General features: G+C 39.9%; 1 protein-coding gene and 1 pseudogene across 1 annotated transcript; one reads left to right on the forward strand and one right to left on the reverse strand.

Annotated features, from left to right (window-relative positions):
• The first annotated feature begins 2,118 nt into the window (after nucleotides 1–2,118).
• Nucleotides 2,119–3,195, forward strand: LOC148741412 (zinc finger MYM-type protein 1-like; annotated as a pseudogene).
• A 2,380-nt stretch (nucleotides 3,196–5,575) lies between these two features.
• On the reverse strand, nucleotides 5,576–10,761 carry LOC111336136 (uncharacterized). The gene is made up of 2 exons (XM_022942171.2): nucleotides 10,630–10,761; nucleotides 5,576–6,310 (listed from the first exon to the last, which is right to left on the reverse strand). The coding sequence occupies exons 1-2, from the start codon at nucleotides 10,679–10,681 to the stop codon at nucleotides 5,961–5,963; spliced, it is 402 nt and encodes a 133-aa protein (XP_022797906.1). The 5' UTR covers nucleotides 10,682–10,761; the 3' UTR covers nucleotides 5,576–5,960.
• Between the last annotated feature and the right edge of the window lie 8,497 nt (nucleotides 10,762–19,258).

Raw genomic sequence — 19,258 nt, forward strand, 5'->3', positions numbered from 1 at the left:
CTAAATAAACTTCAGAGAGAAGTTAAGTAAACTCAGCGTAGTCTCGATTAATTTTGATTTGCTCAATCATGGCGAGCTCTACCTGAGAAGCCGTTCTAAAGTCTTACCTGGGGCTGTTATAGAAAAAAAAGTGTTATTGTCACAATCATCCAAGTAGACATTCCTCTTCTGAAATAGTTCCGGTAAAGCTTATAATTAGGAGAAATGACTCCGATTTTGCGATCTTCTTGCGGTATTAGAAGGCTCGTGCTTTCTTTCGCAGCAGCTCCAACGCTTTCATTCCCAATCTCTCTTGGAAATTCCTCATCTGCACTTCCTTTTGAAATCTTCTTGTAGAACGGGTCAATGGTGTTATTAAGGATTCTTTTGTCTTGCAACTCAAGGAAACCTCCTCTTTCCAGCATACGGCCCTTACACAACACGATCACTTTATCAGTGTCTTTCTCGTGGTCTTCGTGATGAGAGGTCATCATCCGAGTTTTATCGCTTAATAGTTCTTTGATACATTTTTCAAATATGCGTTGTACAACTTTGAAGTCAATGGCGCTTAGAGGATCGTCCAAACTTACCCGAGCCCGCTGGCCTCCGCTCAAAACAACACCAAGTTGGCCGACAAGTGTTTCATCAGAGTCAGGAAACTGCTGGATGTCGTCGGTCAGGGCACAAGCTTTAATTACTTTGGTGTACTTTGACTCTTCGTATGACAGGCCAAGCAAAATATTTTCTCGTATGGTTCCAGAGAATACCTAAGCCGCCTGGTGAACATACGCTAAAGCTCCTCGGCAGATCACTTCTCTGCGTGTGCATTGAACTTCGCCAGCGATCACTCAGGGACCGCTATCTTTTTTACTTTAGTAAACCAGGTCTGTCTTTTCCAAAAAAGTACATTACATTATTTTATGTCAAATATGCGGACCTCTTAGGAAACACAGCCTTATTCTGATTTGTCTATTTCGATCCAATTTAGTTTTTCGAGGGTTTGCTCGTACAGACACGGCCAGATGAAGGAGTTTGTCGTTAGGTTTGTTCCTGAACAGACGGTTAGATTTTCGCCTGCGCAATAATGGTATTTAAACTCTACTTTCACTCGTTCTTCTTGGATCGGTGTTTCTGGACGCCATTGATAAAAATTCATCACTGGATAAGCTTGAGTGGGGTTATGCAGAACGTATTTTTTTATTAGAGCTGTTTATCGCAGTAAATATCTGAAACGGAGAATTATGTACAGCTATGGTCATCCTGGATCATTGAACCCTGCTGTTATAACGAACAAAGAAGCGCATATGATTTATGGTAACATGAACAAGGAAGCCGGCTCCTCACAAGCTACTGATCTTGTCAAGAAGAAAAGGTCGAAAATTTCCGACTTTTTTTCCAAAACTGAACAGCGCCCTTTTGAAGGTTAGTTTAGGCTTTCGATGTTTTATTTAACTTATGGTGAAATAAAAGCCTACTGCTATGTCTGTGCATCACATGTCATGTATATGATCATTCTTTTTGTTTAGTTTAATTCTTTTTTTTTTAGAACCTGCGTACAAAAAATCTTGCCAACCAATTGCAGATTTATTAACTGATATTCAAGCTACGAAATCCATTGCTGAACAACTGCATAACCCCACGGTCCCCACCCAGCCACTAGAGGCAGAACATTCCTCATCAACGAGTCAGTCTTGAATAGACATTCGTTTCCATATAACAGAACCGTTTCAACCAACAAACTTTACTTTTCCCAAGAAAACATTTGGCAAACAGAATCACTCATTTCAAGAAAAATGGTTCACTGACTTTCCCTCGCTTCATTATAATATGCAAAGCGACTCTGTGGTGTGTTTCATTTGCGTCCAACAGAATGAAAAATTGAATCTGCGCGCTGCTAGAAATAAAGAATAGGTTCTAATTTCGCGCGGATTTTCCAACTGGAAGAAGGCTTTGGTACGATTCAAGGAACATCAACTTTCTGAGTGTCACAAGTTGGCCAAGGAGTTTCAAATAAGCATTCCTAATAGTTGCAGAAACGTCATCCAAATGTCCAACGATGCAGCCAAAAAAACTATGGAGACTAACCGGTTCTGTCTGCTCAAAATTATAGAATGTTTGCAGTACCTTGCTCGACAAGCAATGCCAATGCAAGGAAACACCGACGAAGAATCTAACTTTACTCAGCTGCTCAAACTAAGAGAGAAGGATCAACCTGTCTTGTTAAAATGGTTAGAGAGGAAGGAAGATAAGTAGACTTCACACGAGGTTCAAAACGAAATTATTTCTATCACGGCAAATAATGTCATCCGCAATTTAACGGCAGATATCCGCGGTGGTTGATTTTTCGCACTTATCGCTGACGAATACACGGATATAAGTAACAAAGAACAGTTAACAATATGTATCCGATGGATTGATAAACACCTGGAGGTCTCTGAAGATTTTCTTGGTTTTTTTAACATACCTGATACAGGTGCGGAAACGATAGTGTCGGTGATTAAAGATGTGTTACTATAGCTACAATCATCATTAACTTACTGTAGAGGAAAGTGTTACGACGGCACAAGTAACATGCTTGGACATAAAACTGGCGCAGCTAAGATAATGTAGGAAGTTCAGCCCAAGGCTCACTGTCATGGACATTCATTAAGTTTGAGCGTAAAGGACACAGTAAAAAACTGTAAGTTGCTCCTAAATACAATGGAAACAACAAAAGAAGTCGTAACCCTCATAAAATTTTCTCCAAAACGGGAACGTCTATTGGGGGACATAAAGGAAGACCTTGATGAACAACCTGCAACCGGAGGTGTCATAAGCCTTTGTCCTACAAGATGGACGATGCGAGCAAGTTACTTTCATCGCATCATAGATAAATACTCAGCTCTTCTTCAGGAGTAGATCGTGTGTCTTGACCAGGCAGATGTACTTAGTAGGATTGTTGGATGTCAAGCCCAAATGAATACCTTTGACTTCTTCTCTAGGCTACATTTGGGTGAGCGGCTGTTCTCGCATACAGATAACCTATCCAAAATATTGCAAAAGACAGAGATGTCCGCTGTTAGTGGACAACGAGTCACCAATCTTACAAAACAGGTCCTGCAGAAGATACGGAATAACGAGTGCTTCAAATCATTCTATGACACAGTTGTAAGCAAGAGTAATCAAAGGCTCCTTAGAGCAACCTCATGGTATGAATTTTTTGCGCCCTTGACGTAACCTGCGATCTGGCTTTCTTTGGAAAGTTTTTTAATCGTGGGAAACACATGCTGGCACAATTATTGTGTTTGTAAGCGTTTTGATGGAGAAAAATTGCCGTCGTCCAAGGATGTCCTCCTAACTGGGCTCTTCACGGTTTACCAAAATTAACACTAAACCTCCATCCAACCACCACTTTGTTCCCAAAGGTCTCGAGAGGCCCCATAGCGAAGTTTTCGTGGTCGTGGGTGGAACAAAATAAAATCAACGAAGTTTCACGCTAACCAATTTGCAGTAAGCTTAAGCTCACTTCATATTCGCGGTGTTTGGGTCTTCACGTACGAATCGTTCATGTTATCGTCACTTTTACGACTCAGACGCCCATTTCTCTGCAGTCGAGTATTCTGTAGCATGTTTTCTTTCCATTTTTGGCTCCATAAAAGCATGTTTAGATCAAGTTTGGAATCAAAAACCATCACGCTTCAAGGGACAGGACGGCATTTTGAATCTGTCCAAGTAGTTCGGCATATTCTCGCCTCTGTACCACCCCCCAAAATATATGTATACCGTGACTTTGAACAGATAAACTTGTCGGGGAGGGGGGAAAAAGTGTTTAATCCAGGTTTAATGCATAAATTGAAAACACACAACGAAAGTTAGTACCCACATTTTCAAAGATTACTGTACGGTTAAATAGGAAAAAGCCTATCATGCTAGGGACCAAAGCGTAGAGAAAAATTAACGGTATTTTCTAACCATTTGATCTATTTCAGAGTCGCATTGTTCAGCGATGTGTTTCACAAGACAAAAAATTGCCTTAAGATAGAATATAAAAATGAAATTCTACAGTTGTACTGTATCCAGCCATGAGCATAAGAACCTCCCCTATGTACATAGTCCACAAAACACTACATTCAATTTTGTTGGCGTTTTTATGTGACTTTTGAGATTTACATGGCTAAGTAGGAACACAAAATATCATACACCCGGTTATCTTAGTCAGATGTGAAATATATTTTCTCATCTTCAAAAATTAGAAGTGTTCCACAGAAGTGATCCACGAACTGTGCGTATGGTTGTAATTCATGAACCCCCCCCCCCCGGTTCCTGTCTTGTAGATTTCCGGTCCTTAACAAAGCGCTAGCGAGTCATTGGCCTGTGTACAGTGTATGACAAAACCGGTTCAACCAGCTAGAGTCCTTGTGAAATCATCCTTTGACGTATTGAGCTGGCATAAAAAAAATTCAATGTTATTGCGTGCAGTGTAACCACGAGGCTGCGCCTAGGGGTTTCATTTTTGTTTTGAATAGCATTGCCGTCATTTCTATGATAAAGAAGGTTATAGACAATGGAAAATTGTGATTGATTTGTTAAATATTCATGATCGTTACTGAAAACGGTGAATAGTCTAGTGTGCGGCTGTAAACAAAATGAAAAAAAAAAAAAAAAAACCATGAACCAGTGCAATTGTTACGTTTTAATCGACTTGTGCAGATCTATCTATACCTGAACAATCTCGTGATGCATGATGGCTCATTTGCGCTTCACCGTCATAACTCCATAAGTACAGAAGAAATCTGGAGCTAATGATTTATTGTTTAATGACAGTACAGGACATATTTAAAGGTGGTAAATTTCTAAAGAAACTGTGGTGCTGTGTCGGTGGGGGTAACAAGGTAATTTAGTAATATCAACTAAGTTCAAATTGTAAATCGGCCACCGTAAAGAGTTAAAAAGCCGACGTTTCGAGCGTTAGCCCTTCGTAAGAGCGAATGGAGTAATTGTGGGTTGTGTGTGGGTTTTATGCAGAAGGTGGAGCTACGCTATTGGTGAGAACATGGTGACGAGAAAAACCCTGATAAATTAGTAGAATGAAAAGCGTTCGTTGATACCTATGGGGCTAAGAGTGCCGATTTCAAAGATGATAAACTCTTGTTCAAGAGTTTTGCGGCTTTCCGAGCTACTATACCTTAATGTAAGGAAAGACCCCAGATTGCCATATGCTGCTTAGAATGATTAGGTAGATTGAAGTGTCTAGCGACTGGGTTTGATGCGTCCTTGTCATTCCTTTCTACGTCGCGAAGGTGTTCTCGGAATCGGTCACCTTAAGCGAAGAATTGAGAAGGTTGTAACAAAACAGTTGTTTTTGTGGTTTTTAGTGTGAAATTTTAGATCAAACGTGAAATATCACTCCTACTCTTTCTGTTTCGCAGTTTTAAATCACTTGATTGGGGGTCTCAATGGGAGATGGCGTTTCCGACTAACGGTTAAAACTTCGACCATTTTTCGGCTAACGATTAATATAATTTCTTTCCAAATTTTTTACCATGGTTACGGGTGATTCGTCAATTTGTATGCCTAAGGGATAAATGTTTTGGTCACTTTACGGCTAACGGTTAACCCCATTGAGAGAATCTTTATTGACTACCACCAGCTGAGAAAGCGAAGCTAACAACTAGAAAACCGCTATGATTAGAACTTAGCTCACAAAGTTTTAATGTAGGTATAAAATGCCACCATATGCAACTAATATATCATAAGTATAAAAGCTACTGAAAATGCTATTGTCTATCAGCGCGTTAAACGTGCACTAGAGATTCTTATAGCTCAAAACCTCTACTTAATCTTCAAGACTGCGCGAATGGAGTATTCGACCGCCATTTAACATAACCTATAAGAAAAAAACAAAACAAACAAAGCAAAAAAATTGACGCAAAAAAGAAAAAAATGTCTTGACATAGGTGATAAGCCATAAGAAATGGCAGCCTGGTAAAAGTGATTCCAGGTTACTTCAGAAGTTCTAGGCTCAGAAGAAAGCAAACGGCCAACAGGATGAGGTTGAATGTCAAAGATGTGCCTGCGTTACATCCGTCACTAGAACAGCAGCCAATCGCGCAGTGGTAGTCCTTCAGAGTATCTTTCGCTTTGTCACAAGCTGTTTTTAGGGCGTCACAGTTTGATTGGTAACCGCATCCGCTCAAAACTTTAGCATCGTCATCTTTGGGTTTTTCCCAGGCTCTGAAGCATTTATCGCCAAGCAAACACGTCTTTAAATAGGTGGCCTTGTTGTCCTCCAATTTGCTTTTCTTACAGGCGTCTTCAGAACCATTGCAGACGTAACATTTCAAAGCGACAGCTGACGAATAAGAAGAATGAAATCATTTTTCATAAACAAGACGATCTGAGATTGTAAGTCGGGCTACAGGCTTTTAAAAGCGTTAAGTTGGACTGATATCTCAACTCCACAAATATCAAGACGTGTATAAATCTGCCCTTTTTAGACGCCTGTTGAAGGCCTTGTTACGATAGAATTTATTTCCTTGGTCAGCTATGTAACTTAGGGTTTTGGAATTCCAATAACTACAAGACTTTGCAACTAACTAACACATGCATAAAGCCCTACTGCAGAGTAATGTTTACAAGAGCAGTTGTGTTCTTCTCTCAAAATGTTCACCGCATTTATTTCATATGTACTAATATGTACTCCTCTGAGTTGATAATTGTCACTGAGGGAGTGTATAGTCTGGAAATACTGTGCCAAGCCCTGAATAGATGGTACTTCTAACAGTACACATGTACCTGAGGGATGGCATCTACCATATTCGTCCCTTGCATGAGAATAAAATATCTTATAACTCCCATTATCGGTATGATAAATACCGACACCAATACATTCTATTGTCAGAATAAATGAAGAGTAATTTTGTGACAAGAGTGATTCAAAAGCCCTGTCTATAGACATACTGTACTGATATGCCTCAATTATTGAATCACAATGAATTAGATTACCAGTGTAGCTTTCACTATAACAAAGCTGTTAATTTTTGTCAGACAAAGCAATCATTGACGGTGATTCTGTTTCCATGAAATACATCTGCCTTGTACATTATGTCAATGTTGAATACAATTGATTACCCATCTCCAAAATTTGTACCAGGTCACTACAGGTATGTATTCCTATTATCTTATTATAAATCAAAGCAATCAAACTCATAGCAACAAATTGTTTTTCAGCATTTTCACCAAAGTACATAATATCACCTTGACTATATGGTGCCTTGATTGTTAGAGTAGAATCACTATCGAATCGTCTTCGCATATGGTACTCGATCAACATCGTTTACATTACAACGATTAACAAACATCACATAACGAGACCTGAATTATTTTGCATAATTATGTTATTTCTTTTGTAACATAATGTTTTTGTTACACATAACGCTGATTCGTCACACATTTTTGTTGTATACATGGCGCTACTTTGTCCAATAAATCATCATATCCGACACCGTTATTTGGTACCAAACAGACATTCCTGCACAACAATATGCGAATATAATATACGCACAAAAGCGACAAAACCTATGGAACAAATAACAAAATAACAGCTGATAATGTACTCTGTTTCAGAAAAACAAGAAATGTAAGCTTAACAATAATGATAAAGGTCACATAAATATAACAATTGCGTTTATCCTCCCTCTGATGAAAGTCCAACATAGCATCATTGTTTTCGTTTGCTAGAGTTTGATCACGAGGCACCTTGGTTCTATCCAGCAAATGTTCTCCTGTCACTCTGTCCACATTTAACTCATTTGATTTCTGGTTTGATTCTAGTGAGACCGTCGCTAAATCAACTGATTCTTTTGCTATTTTGAATTCGCGGAACGACCCGTTTCGAAATATATGCTCATTACACACGCCATCTTTTAGAGTGGGTCTACCGCGAACTGTGTGTGGTTCTGTATGTTTGAGCGTTGAAAAGATGACACCATTTGTTAACATAATCGACATATCCGCCATCTTCGACATCGTGGAAATTAAAGAAGGTTGCGCCGTTATTACGTGTCCGGCTGTGGTATTCCCCATTGCACGTGACTGAGCTTTGAGGAGAAATACGAGGGTAAACCTATCGTCTGTCGCCTGACTAATGAGGATGCTACGTCAAAAAAACTTGTTCAATTGACATATAGAAAAGTACTTCCTCATCTAGCCAAAAAGGGTACTTGCTGCCAAGCAGGGCAGGAATATGAAGATATTTTGTCTTCAATTGGGCCAAAGTGTAGGAACCCTGGTGGTCATACTCCACCCTACCGTCCCTTTAAGTGAAGCGCTCCCCCCCCCCCCCCCCTTTACTAATTACACTTGGTTTACTCAACTTGAAGCCCTTACTGACTAGGCGTATAGGCTGGCATTATTTACCTATAAGATTTTTTGGACCAAAAGAACAGAAGTCCCATTATTTTCTCTTGCTTGTACGGAACAGTGCAAAACGTTCAATAGTGATTCCTATTGTTCTTAACTGGTAGACCAAAAGAAACTCCATGTGCCAATTTATCCAGTCGCCCTAAGCATATATGACCTATTATTGCAGTCAGCACCGTTCTTTTCATCTTAGATTTTTGCCAGGTTTGATGACTCAGCAGTCACCTTTGCTAACCATAATCAAAACAAACGTATCTTCTCGTATTATTCACCGTATTATCGATTATGTTGTAGAAAAAAACCGAGTATGGCGATTTTAACAGCTGGGACTATGCACATCAAATACAATATTCATAGTTTGCATACGGTCTCTAAACAAAAAGTTTTACAATTTTGTCACTGGATTAAAGGAAGATAATCCTAGAAAATTCGGCTCAATTTCTTTAAAATGAATTGGAACGATTAAAAAAAACAAAACAAAACAAACAAAAGCGATTACACAATTGACAAAGTGAGACAAAGAGGTTTCTGTTTTGGGTGTTCCAAATATGGGCTAAGTCAGACTGATACGCCCAAATGAATAACTCACGAAGGTGCACTAAATATTTGCTGATCGTCTAAGTTTAATGTTAATTCATTGATATGCAAATTTCAAGTCTTCCATAAACTTTGAACCCTTCTTTGGAATCTCATTAGCAAATTGGGTGATTCTGAAAAGTGTGAAAAGGGCGATGTGCGATTATCGGAGGCGAAAGGAAGAGTGGAGGCCAAGTATATATTTAAAGCTATACATTTAATGGGAAGAGGAGCTCACAAGAGCAAAGCCTTAGGTCAACTGAACTGTTGCATAATCACATCAGGATATTTTTCAGTCGAGCGCGGTTGGTAGGTAAGAGGATTAAGGGCTAATCCCACAGGCGATCGATTGATTTACTGGGGTTTTCTGAGCAAGAAACCACGACAACGCAAATATTGCCCTTTCATTTTCTATGAAATTAAACACAACACCGCGCGCGGTGTTTGAGATGACCTTGATAGATATCTGAGTATCGCCAAAAAATAAAGGAAATCCTAACTTCCCCCTTTTCTAACCCACGTTTTGATGCCGAGAAACATGAAGTAGGCAGAGTCTTTTGTTTTGTTTTTCCTCTTTCTTTAAATCGCTCTAACTAAACCGAGGTTGTGAGCAAACAAAGCTATGTGGTCGGTTTTCACCACGTTTGTCAGCATTTTCAAAGAAATCAGCTCCAAACTAATTTTGTAAGATAACTGCGACTTCTATCTCAGTTCTTAAAACGTGGTAACAGCTTTGGTGGGAGTGATAAAAATTGCAGACTAAATTTCCACTTGTCGTGAAAAATATTTGTGCTCTAAGCGAGCGTTGTCCCACACCTAAAATCGTATCCTTTTAGTGGTGTATCCAACAACTTCTTCCCTGATTCATTAGGAACGTAATGGTTAGATTTCGTCTTATTTAACTGTGGGTAAATGTAGTTTTTCCTTTGCGTGAGTGGGACTAAGAATCCTAAACTTGTTTATATTAGTCATTTTGGGCCGATACGTGGTTGCATACCTTAATCTCAAAGAACAATTGCTGAACGCTTTTGCAGTGTGACCTTAGTCATTAGATTGCCTGTCCCTTTTCTCACTTAGTTTTCCTTGCCCTGATCCAGCTTGCGTTAGCAACTTCAAAGATATTGAGTCCTATATTTATCAGAAAAAAAACTTGGCGATAGGATTGAACCATCAGTTCGACACCTAACCACCTTGAGCCTAAATTTAAGCTCTATTCATTACAAGGGAATCGTTTGCAAAGAAAGACAATTTCTGTTCCCAAGTTAGCTCGACAGAACAGTAGGACTGAATTACATTCGAGAACAAATCCAAGCCGGCGAGCATACATCGAGGTCCATCCATTGCACGGAGATTATTAACAAACAAAGAACACTAAAGATCTATAAACGACTCATACTGGATTGTTATTCCACTGGTTCAAGATAATATCACTTTTTTTACTGAGAACACATCGAGTACAAGGATTATTGTGCGGCTCACAAGCCGGCCTTTCGTGGTGAAGACGAAAAATCACCGCCGTACTAGACTGTAATCATGCAGGTAGTCGTTTTGGTTGGCCGCCTAAAAACTGCATGAACTGCATTGCGTTGTTCAGCAATGAGGGTGTAAAACATAAGAAGCTGTCTATGGGGTAATTCAACAGTGCATTCAGTTCTAAAGTTGTACAGAACTCACCAGCAGAGGCCATCAGCAGAAGAACAGTCAGAGTGAACAGCAATCGATTCATTTTTGAGGCTCCTTTCTCGGGTCGAAGTTAAACTTTTCGTGTTTTTCCGAAAATATGCTGCCCCGCCAAATTTATGCATAGGGATCCAGGGGCGGATCTAGGATTTTTCTGAGGAGGTGTACCAATGAGAAAGGATGTAGCTGACAGGTGACGTTAATACATGCCTTTTAAGGTGGCTCGTTCCAGTTTCCTCGCGCGGGGAACAGGTCACTCTTGCGTGACGCGCGCGAGAGAAACGTGCGAAAGAAGCGCGAGATCAAAAGATGAAAATTCAAAACAAAGATGGCGGCGCGTGGAATTTTTTCTACTTTTGTGAGAAGTTTACCTAAGAGCTTGTATTTGATGTGTTGAGCGGCCACTATGAATGCAGGAGATAGAAACTAAGATAACGAAGACGATTCTCGGAGAAGTAAAGGTTGCTTCACTTCACATTTAAAAGAAATATTCAACCGATATGAAATCTTACGACGGCGGAAAAAGAAGAACTCAAGTGAAGGATAATCCACCTGAAGTGGAAGAAGACTTTGAAACTTAAAGGAAAATAATATGATATAGCCAGAAGTCATGTGTAGGATTTTTAAGATGAGCTCGGGAGGCTGTCTTTGACGGCTGTTTAATGATTTTCTTAGCAGTAAACGTCTGTAAACATCAGATCGTAGGTGCTCGCGCGAGCACACGCAATTGTCAGCGGTAGCTAAAACAGATCATGAGCAAATGTCGATCTTATAGAATCCAGATTTTTAAAACGCGCGTGGAAATTGCTAAACTCACGAAAGCTCTTGCATGAAAACAAGTCCGGTGACCCCTTCTTTTTATTGTTCCAATATGAAAATAACGTCGAAAGGAATCATCAGAAAAAAAAATAGAAAAAACTACGGAAGGAAATTTGTGATGTATGAAAATTGTCCTTTTTGTAGATTTTCTGAAACTCCGCTCCGTAGAATTTTTTAAAAAATCTTTGTGCATTTTCCTTTTCAAGTTCCAAAAGCAATCACTGAGAAAAATCAGGGGGTCACCGGGTTAGTTTTCGAATTATTTAAGCCACAATCTAAAAAATGCGTCTTAATAAGCCTATGAAAGCGTTGCCATGGAAACTGCTAGTGACGAAATGACACTTATTTTTGGATAACCAATGATTATGTAATTCAACCCCGTAAAAGTGTTCAACTGGCCTTGGTCAGTCTTTCTGTTGTATTCTTTCAAAGTTACAAACCATCAAAAATATGAAAACCGGTACGAGCCACCTTAAGGTGGCAAACTCCTAAGAAGAAGGCTTATGACTAAGCAATAAGAGAGTCGGAGTACTTTGGAGAATACATAGCGAACGATGCAGCATGTTTTCTATAGCCCTGAAGAGGAATGTGTAGTATAGTACTAATGCAATGCTGTAAACGTGTCGTTTTGGTTAAATACGAAAATAATTCCACAGTAGTCGCCTATGTGTTGTAGGATTTGAATACTTTTACTTTTACGTATGTGCACGACCCTCGCAGTAGAGAGCGCTATTTATGCAATAGCGAAAATCAGACCTGAAAAAAATCAGGCCTGTACGGGATTCGAACCACTGACCTCTGCGATACTAATGCAGCGCTCTACCAATTGAGCTAACAAGCCAACTGGGAGCAGGCCGTTAAGTTGACTCGTAATAAACCCGTGATGATAAATCAGATACAATGAATGTATGAAAGTTTATATATTTTGAACTGCGGTTATAGATACGTATGTGCACGATCCTCGCAGTAGAGGGCGCTATTTATGCAATAGCGAAAATCAGACCTGAAAAAAATCAGGCCTGTACGGCCTGCTCCCAGTTGGCTTGTTAGCTCAATTGATAGAGTGCTGCATTAGTATCGCAGGGGTCAGTGGTTCGAATCCCGTACAGGCCTGATTTTTTTCAGGTCTGATTTTCGCTATTGCTTAAATAGCGCTATCCACTGCGAGGATCGTGCATCATATGTATCTAATACCGCAGTTCAAAATATATGAACTTCATATATTTCATTGTATCTGATTTATCACTTTCACGGGTTTATTACGAATCAACTTAACGGCCTGCTCCCAGTTGGCTTGTTAGCTCAATTGGTAGAGCGCTGCATTAGTATCGCAGAGGTCAGTGGTTCGATTCCCGTACAGGCCTGATTTTTTTCAGGTCTGATTTTCGCTATTGCATAAATAGCGCTCTCTACTGCAAGGATCGGGCACATACGTATCTATAACCGCAGTTCAAAATATATGAACTTTCATATATTCATTGTAATTTTACTTTTGTTAGTGGATCAGTTTTTGACGTGGTCACAAAACAACAATATGCCGCGCAACCCAAGCAAATGTATATAGCTTGTTTTTAATAATACAAACGACAATCAAGACTATCAGCCAGTACACAACATCACTCAATGTAATAAACTTTTTTCGCTGGGTCTCACCCGGCTCCAGAGTGGCCGTAAATTTAGCATTCACGCAAAGGTGAAGCTAATAAAAACAATCAAATGTCTACACATTCTTCGAAGTCTAAGGAAAGAACGTTATAGTCAGCGAGAAATAGACCATGTCTTTCGATCTATTGTAAGTTTTACCAATTTTGACATATGGCCTTCCTGCGTAAGAAGCCTCTGACTCAGATCATAAACAAATCTAGCGCTTCTTAGATAAATGTTACCAGCGGCGATATAGTTCCTGTCACTTCATTATTTCGAGCCTTTAAGAGACACAGAACAGAAAATTTTTGGATCATTATCAATAGCTGGGAAAAGACCCTTATATAAAACTACCATGACATTTTATTCAAAACCCCCTTTTGTAAATCATTATCGTTACACAGCGACAATATAGAGGTGCAAATATAAAACCCCTGGATGTCAAGAACGGTTCTGACCTTCATGATCGACGATCGACGATGGATATCAACATCTGCGCGCAGACCCCTAGATGTAACATTTTACCATCGCAATAAACAACTGGACACACGTTTAACATGGATGTGACAGTTTAAGTTCAATTAATCGGCAAGTAATTCATGGCAGTCTCCATGTAGACTCCCTGTTACCCAATCTCCATATAGACTCCCCGTTACCCATTCTCCCTGTGTACCATGTGTACCCTGTGTACCCTATGTACCCTGTGTACCCGTGTGTACCCTGTGTACCCGTGTGTACCCTGTGTACCCTGTGTACCCGTGTGTACCCTGTGTACCCTGTGTACCCGTGTGTACCCTGTGTACCCTGTGCACCCGTGTGTACCCGTGTGTACCCTGTGTACCCTGTGTACCCTGTGTACCCGTGTGTACCCGTGTGTACCCTGTGTACTCTGTGTACCCTGTGTACCCGTGTGTACCCGTGTGTACACAGGGTACACAGGGTACACAGGATACACAGGGTACACAGGGTACACACGGGTACACACGGGTATACAGGGTACACACGGGTACACAGGGTACACAGGGTACATAGGGTACACACGGGTACACAGGGTGCACAGGGTACACAGGGTACACAGAGTACACAGGGTACACAGGGTACACAGGGAGAATGGGTAACAGGGAGTCTATATGGAGACTGGGTAACAGGGAGTCTATATGGAGACTGCCATGAATTACTTGCCAATTAATCAATATCAACATCTGGGCAGAGAATACGCACTGTATGTAAAGAGTTACGATCAACACAGACCCCTAACCGTAAGATACTAAGACAAGTAGCAACATCTGCCTACAGCCCATCATGTTAGACATATTGATTAAAACCCATGGATGTAAGAAACAACAAACAATATCAACATCTGGGCACAGCTCCCACGTGTAAGACACACTGATATAAACCCCTGAACGTAAGGACCAACGATCATTATCAACGTCTGGGCACAGCCCCGTCGTATAAGACACATTGAGATAAACCCCTGAACGTAAGGAGCAACGATCAATATCAACATCTGGGCACATTCTTTCATATGAAACACACTGATATGAACCCCTGAATGTAAGAACCCCTGATTGTAAGAACTCCTGATTGTAAGAACCCCTGATTGTAAGAACCCCTGATTGGAGGAACCCCTGATTGTAAGAACCCCTGATTGTAAGAACCCCTGACTGTAAGAACCCCTGATTTTAAGAACCCCTGATTGTAAGAACCCCTGATTTTAAGAACCCCTGATTGTAAGAACCCCTGATTGTAAGAACCCCTGATTGTAAGAACCCCTGATTGCAAGAACCCCTGATTGTAAGAACCCCTGATTGTAAGAACCCCTGTTTGTAAGAACCCCTGATTGTAAGAACCCCTGATTTTAAGAACCCCTGATTGTAAGAACCCCTGATTTTAAGAACCCCTGATTGTAACAACCGTTTGTAACAACCCCTGATTGTAAGAACCCCTGATTGTAAGAACCCCTGATTTTAAGAACCCCTGATTGTAACAACCCCTGATTGTAAGAACCCCTGATTTTAAGAACCCCTGATTGTAAGAACCCCTGTTTGTAAGAACCCCTGATTGTAAGAACCCCTGATTGTAAGAACCCCTGATTGTAAGAACCCCTGATTGTAAGAACCCCTGATTGTAAGAACCCCTGTTTGTAAGAACCCCTGATTGTAAGACCCCTGATTGTAAGACCCCTGATTGTAAGAACCCCTGATTGTAAGAACCCCTGATTGTAAGAGCCCCTGTTTGTAAGAACCCCTGACTGTAAGACCCCTGATTGTAAGAACCCCTGACTGTAAGAACCCCTGATTTTAAGACCCCTGACTGTAAAACTAGCTGGTAGCCCATAAAGCGAGAGGTTGTGAGCTGAATTCCCACAGTACACAGCATTTACTCTTTTTTTTTCTCTTATCAACGGATATATCTCTGCATAAAAAATATTTGGACGGACAACATTTGCCTTTCTTATGCTTGCATTTAAAACATCACTTGGGGCGAATAAGTCATCCGAGCATTTTGAACTTTATTAATTTTAACCCCTTTCAACTCAAATATATCATTGTTATGTATACTCTGAAAATAATGTACTAAGCTATTCAGTGATGATACTTCAAGCAGCACACATGTACCTTGAGGATGGCTTCTATCATAAATATCCCTTGCATGAGAATCAAATATTTTTAAGCAAACATTACCTTTACAATAGTTACCAACTGAAGTACATCCTATTGTCAAGACAAGATTGTTTAAATTTTCTGATGTAAGTGATTGAAAGGCTCTATCTAAGGAGGTAAAGTACTGATACCCTTCTATTGTAGCTTCGTGATGAATAGTACCAGTGTAGCTCTCACTGTATTGAAGTTCTTAGTCAGTCTCGAACACATTTAAAAGTGTGGGTAATTTTCTCTGATTAAAAATGATTGTCTGGTTAACTGAGACAAACTTGAATACAAAGGATTTCCAATATTCATCATTGACAAGAGATCATTAGCAGAATTAATTCCTTGTTTGTTATTGTACATCAATCAATCAACACTTTATTTACCCACGTAGCGTCAAGGAGCTCGTAGAGCTCGTTCAAAATACGTACGTGCCTAAACAAACAGCAAAATTAATTTACGATTCATGATCCCATGCTTAGTTAAACTTAAGAATCAAGCGCACGAACTAACGCTTGATTCTAATACCTCGAGTTTGTCTACGCTACTTCAGAAACCAACTTTACAACTCTATGAAACTCTATGACATGAAAGACCATAAACTCATTGAAATACATTGTTGTCCTGAATATTGTCCAAATACCAACTCATTAGCTTGGCTATGTGGTGCCGTTATTGTTTTGCTGGGGTCAATGTACATTGGAGTAGGATCAGGGTTTTTCTTTATATCTGAACTCAGTTGAAATTTACAATAGTTTGATACGTCTGATCCTTATAAAGACACATGGGTCTATTACAAGAAAACATTAATAAATTCTTTGTTTGCACGTGACGTCGGCATAAATTAAAAAACCGGGGTCAGCCATGTTGGGGGATAACCACGGGTTACAATCCCTGTGACATAGCTGTCTGAAGTGTAAGTGGAAGGTGTTACTCAAATACTTGTCAATGTCATGCATTCTAAATAGCTGTCAATACTTGCAATTAGGTATGCCAATGTAGACTATTTTAAGACTTGTGCTGTAGTTTGGATTGTAATACCTTTATTTTGTGTGAACGGTAAATTTTTTTTGTTGGATACTACACCGCCCACGTGCTTTGCGGAAGCCGGTATGATCGTTTTACGGTACTGTTTTAATTTCCCCTCTTATCATGCCACAACTCTGTGTTGTCTTTGGTTGTTTTGAATTTGGTTGTGTTACAGGTATGAACAAGCAAGCAATTGAAAATTGATTATTGTTTAAGCTTTGTTTCTTTTGTAATAAAAATTTTCCAAACTTGGCACATACGCATATAGTTTAGTTTGAGATTCAGCTAATTACTGATACTTGTGGGATTGATGCTGTGTTTTCTAAATAGTAATAATAACAACACAAGCTGGGGTATAACCACGCACATACTTTGCGGAAGCCGGTATTGTTTCGTTGGTAAAGGCAAAACCAGGTAAGTCTCTGGCTCCTATTGACAAAGCTGCCATAGTGTGTTATGCACTCACCAATTTATCAGAGTCCATGCATTGTACCATTTGATCGAGGTGAACTTACATCCAGTTTGATTCCAGGTACTTCATGTACAATTTTTCATATAAAGGCTGTAGTTAAGGCTAGCCACAATCTGTCATTAAAGAACTTCAGTAATACTCAAGTTGACAAAAACACAGCTTTAAGGTACACCACTGACAAGGAACATTTGTTTAGTTTGTGTCACAGATGCTAGTCGTTAATAGATACCTATACGACAAACAACCATAAAGTTCAGTTAGCATTTTGACAAAGAAAGGAGCACCTTCGAAGTAATATTTTGGTGGTTGTGGTACAATTGAATAACCTTGAAATTTCAATCATGATTGCTCAGTTAATTTTTTCTATAAAAAGTTGGACAGATCTAGTTTCTTAAAGGCTCTTCTTTCAACTTCAAACATGACATATGATACCATATCATCTTGCACAAATCATTGTCACAGCCAATTAATGTGCTGCCCTCAAAATCTTGTTGACAGTAGCACCACAGCCCTTCCTCTTCTTCATCACCAGATGATGTTGATGAAGATGGAATGACTAGAGCTTCACACCCTGGGCATGTATATTACTTCCCTACAATTTCAGGCAAAATGCACTTGCATAAGAAATCAGAGGAAACGGAGCGTGCATTTTCCCAAAACTCTTGGTCAGGAAGAATTTCTGCACAAAGAGATCTATTGTTGTTCACACCACAAAATCACAATATTCAACTTCACAGATAAAGATCTGGGCCTGAACTTGGTAGTAGGCATCACTTTTGTCAAGATGAACTTTACCAAACTCATCTTTCTTTAAACAAAAGTTGGTTTGGCCAGCAGCCTCAGTGATTGTGGAATCCTTGTGTGTATATGGACATTTTATTCACACACACCCATCCCACAGCATTTGCAGTTAATAATCCCATCAGGAGAAGCTCCCAAGTATGGTCACCTTAGATCAATATTGAGACCACTGTCAGAAATTGTCAAAGACTCATGGTCAGAAATTGTCAGACTGGTAAGCTTTGTGAGCCCTACCCTCATTTTCACAACCCCACCTCGTGGGCGCAGTTGAAAACTTATGGGCATCAGGGTAGCATATGGACTTAACAAGACTCTTAGCAGGCTTAGCTGTATTTGTTTTGCAAGCAGTTTTTAGATTGTAAGCAGTAATACGACCTGCCTGCCTGCCATTTGGTACCAAACTTTATATTGTGACTGCTTTCTAGTTGAAGCTTCTATTGCTCCACACTCATCAGGTGTAATCTCAAGCAATATTTGGTGACATTGCTGCAACAACTCTATGTACTGGTAATCTAACTGCAAACACTCTTCTCTGAAAAAAATGCTATTGGGCAAGGGCTTGGGTACATTACCAATTTCTTTTAGAAGTATACTACTCATTTAAAGGTGCAACAAGGGACAAGACTGCGGGACTTACTGTACAGCCAGAAATACTTCTAAAAATAGTTTTCTGCTCTTCTGGGGTTGGGGCAGGTGTCCTGGTTGTTCAGATCCCAGGGTTAGATCTAGTAGCCATAGGACTAACCAGTGTTTCTCCACCATCAATTCATGCTTCCTTCAGGCAGAGGTAAAATCCATCTCAATTATAGATAATGGGGATTTCTTTCATATGACTAGAGAGAAGCCATGTGTTCTTTTCCTGTGTGCATGTGGTAGAATCTCTAATTCTAACACCAGCTCCACAGCAAAAGACTCTGCCCCAGCATGAGACAACCCTTCACACAACCCTGCTATGCAATAGCAATGGGAAGCAATTACAGTTCCATATTTTTCTGCCAGAAACCATGTTCAAAGTGGGATGTCCTGGGCTCTCTTTGAGCGATTCACCAATTGAGAGTACACAAAAAGTCTTAATTCTAAATCCAAAATTTAAATCCTTGAAATATGCCATATCAATCGCTAATGTTAGTACTATGAGTGATGTCTTCTGAACTTGTAGCTGTCGTGTCAAGATCGACTAGATCGCTCTGACAAAGGGCTAACGCTC

Source organism: Stylophora pistillata, chromosome 1 (assembly GCF_964205215.1).
Source record: "Stylophora pistillata chromosome 1, jaStyPist1.2, whole genome shotgun sequence".
Classification (NCBI taxonomy): Eukaryota; Metazoa; Cnidaria; class Anthozoa; order Scleractinia; family Pocilloporidae; genus Stylophora; species Stylophora pistillata.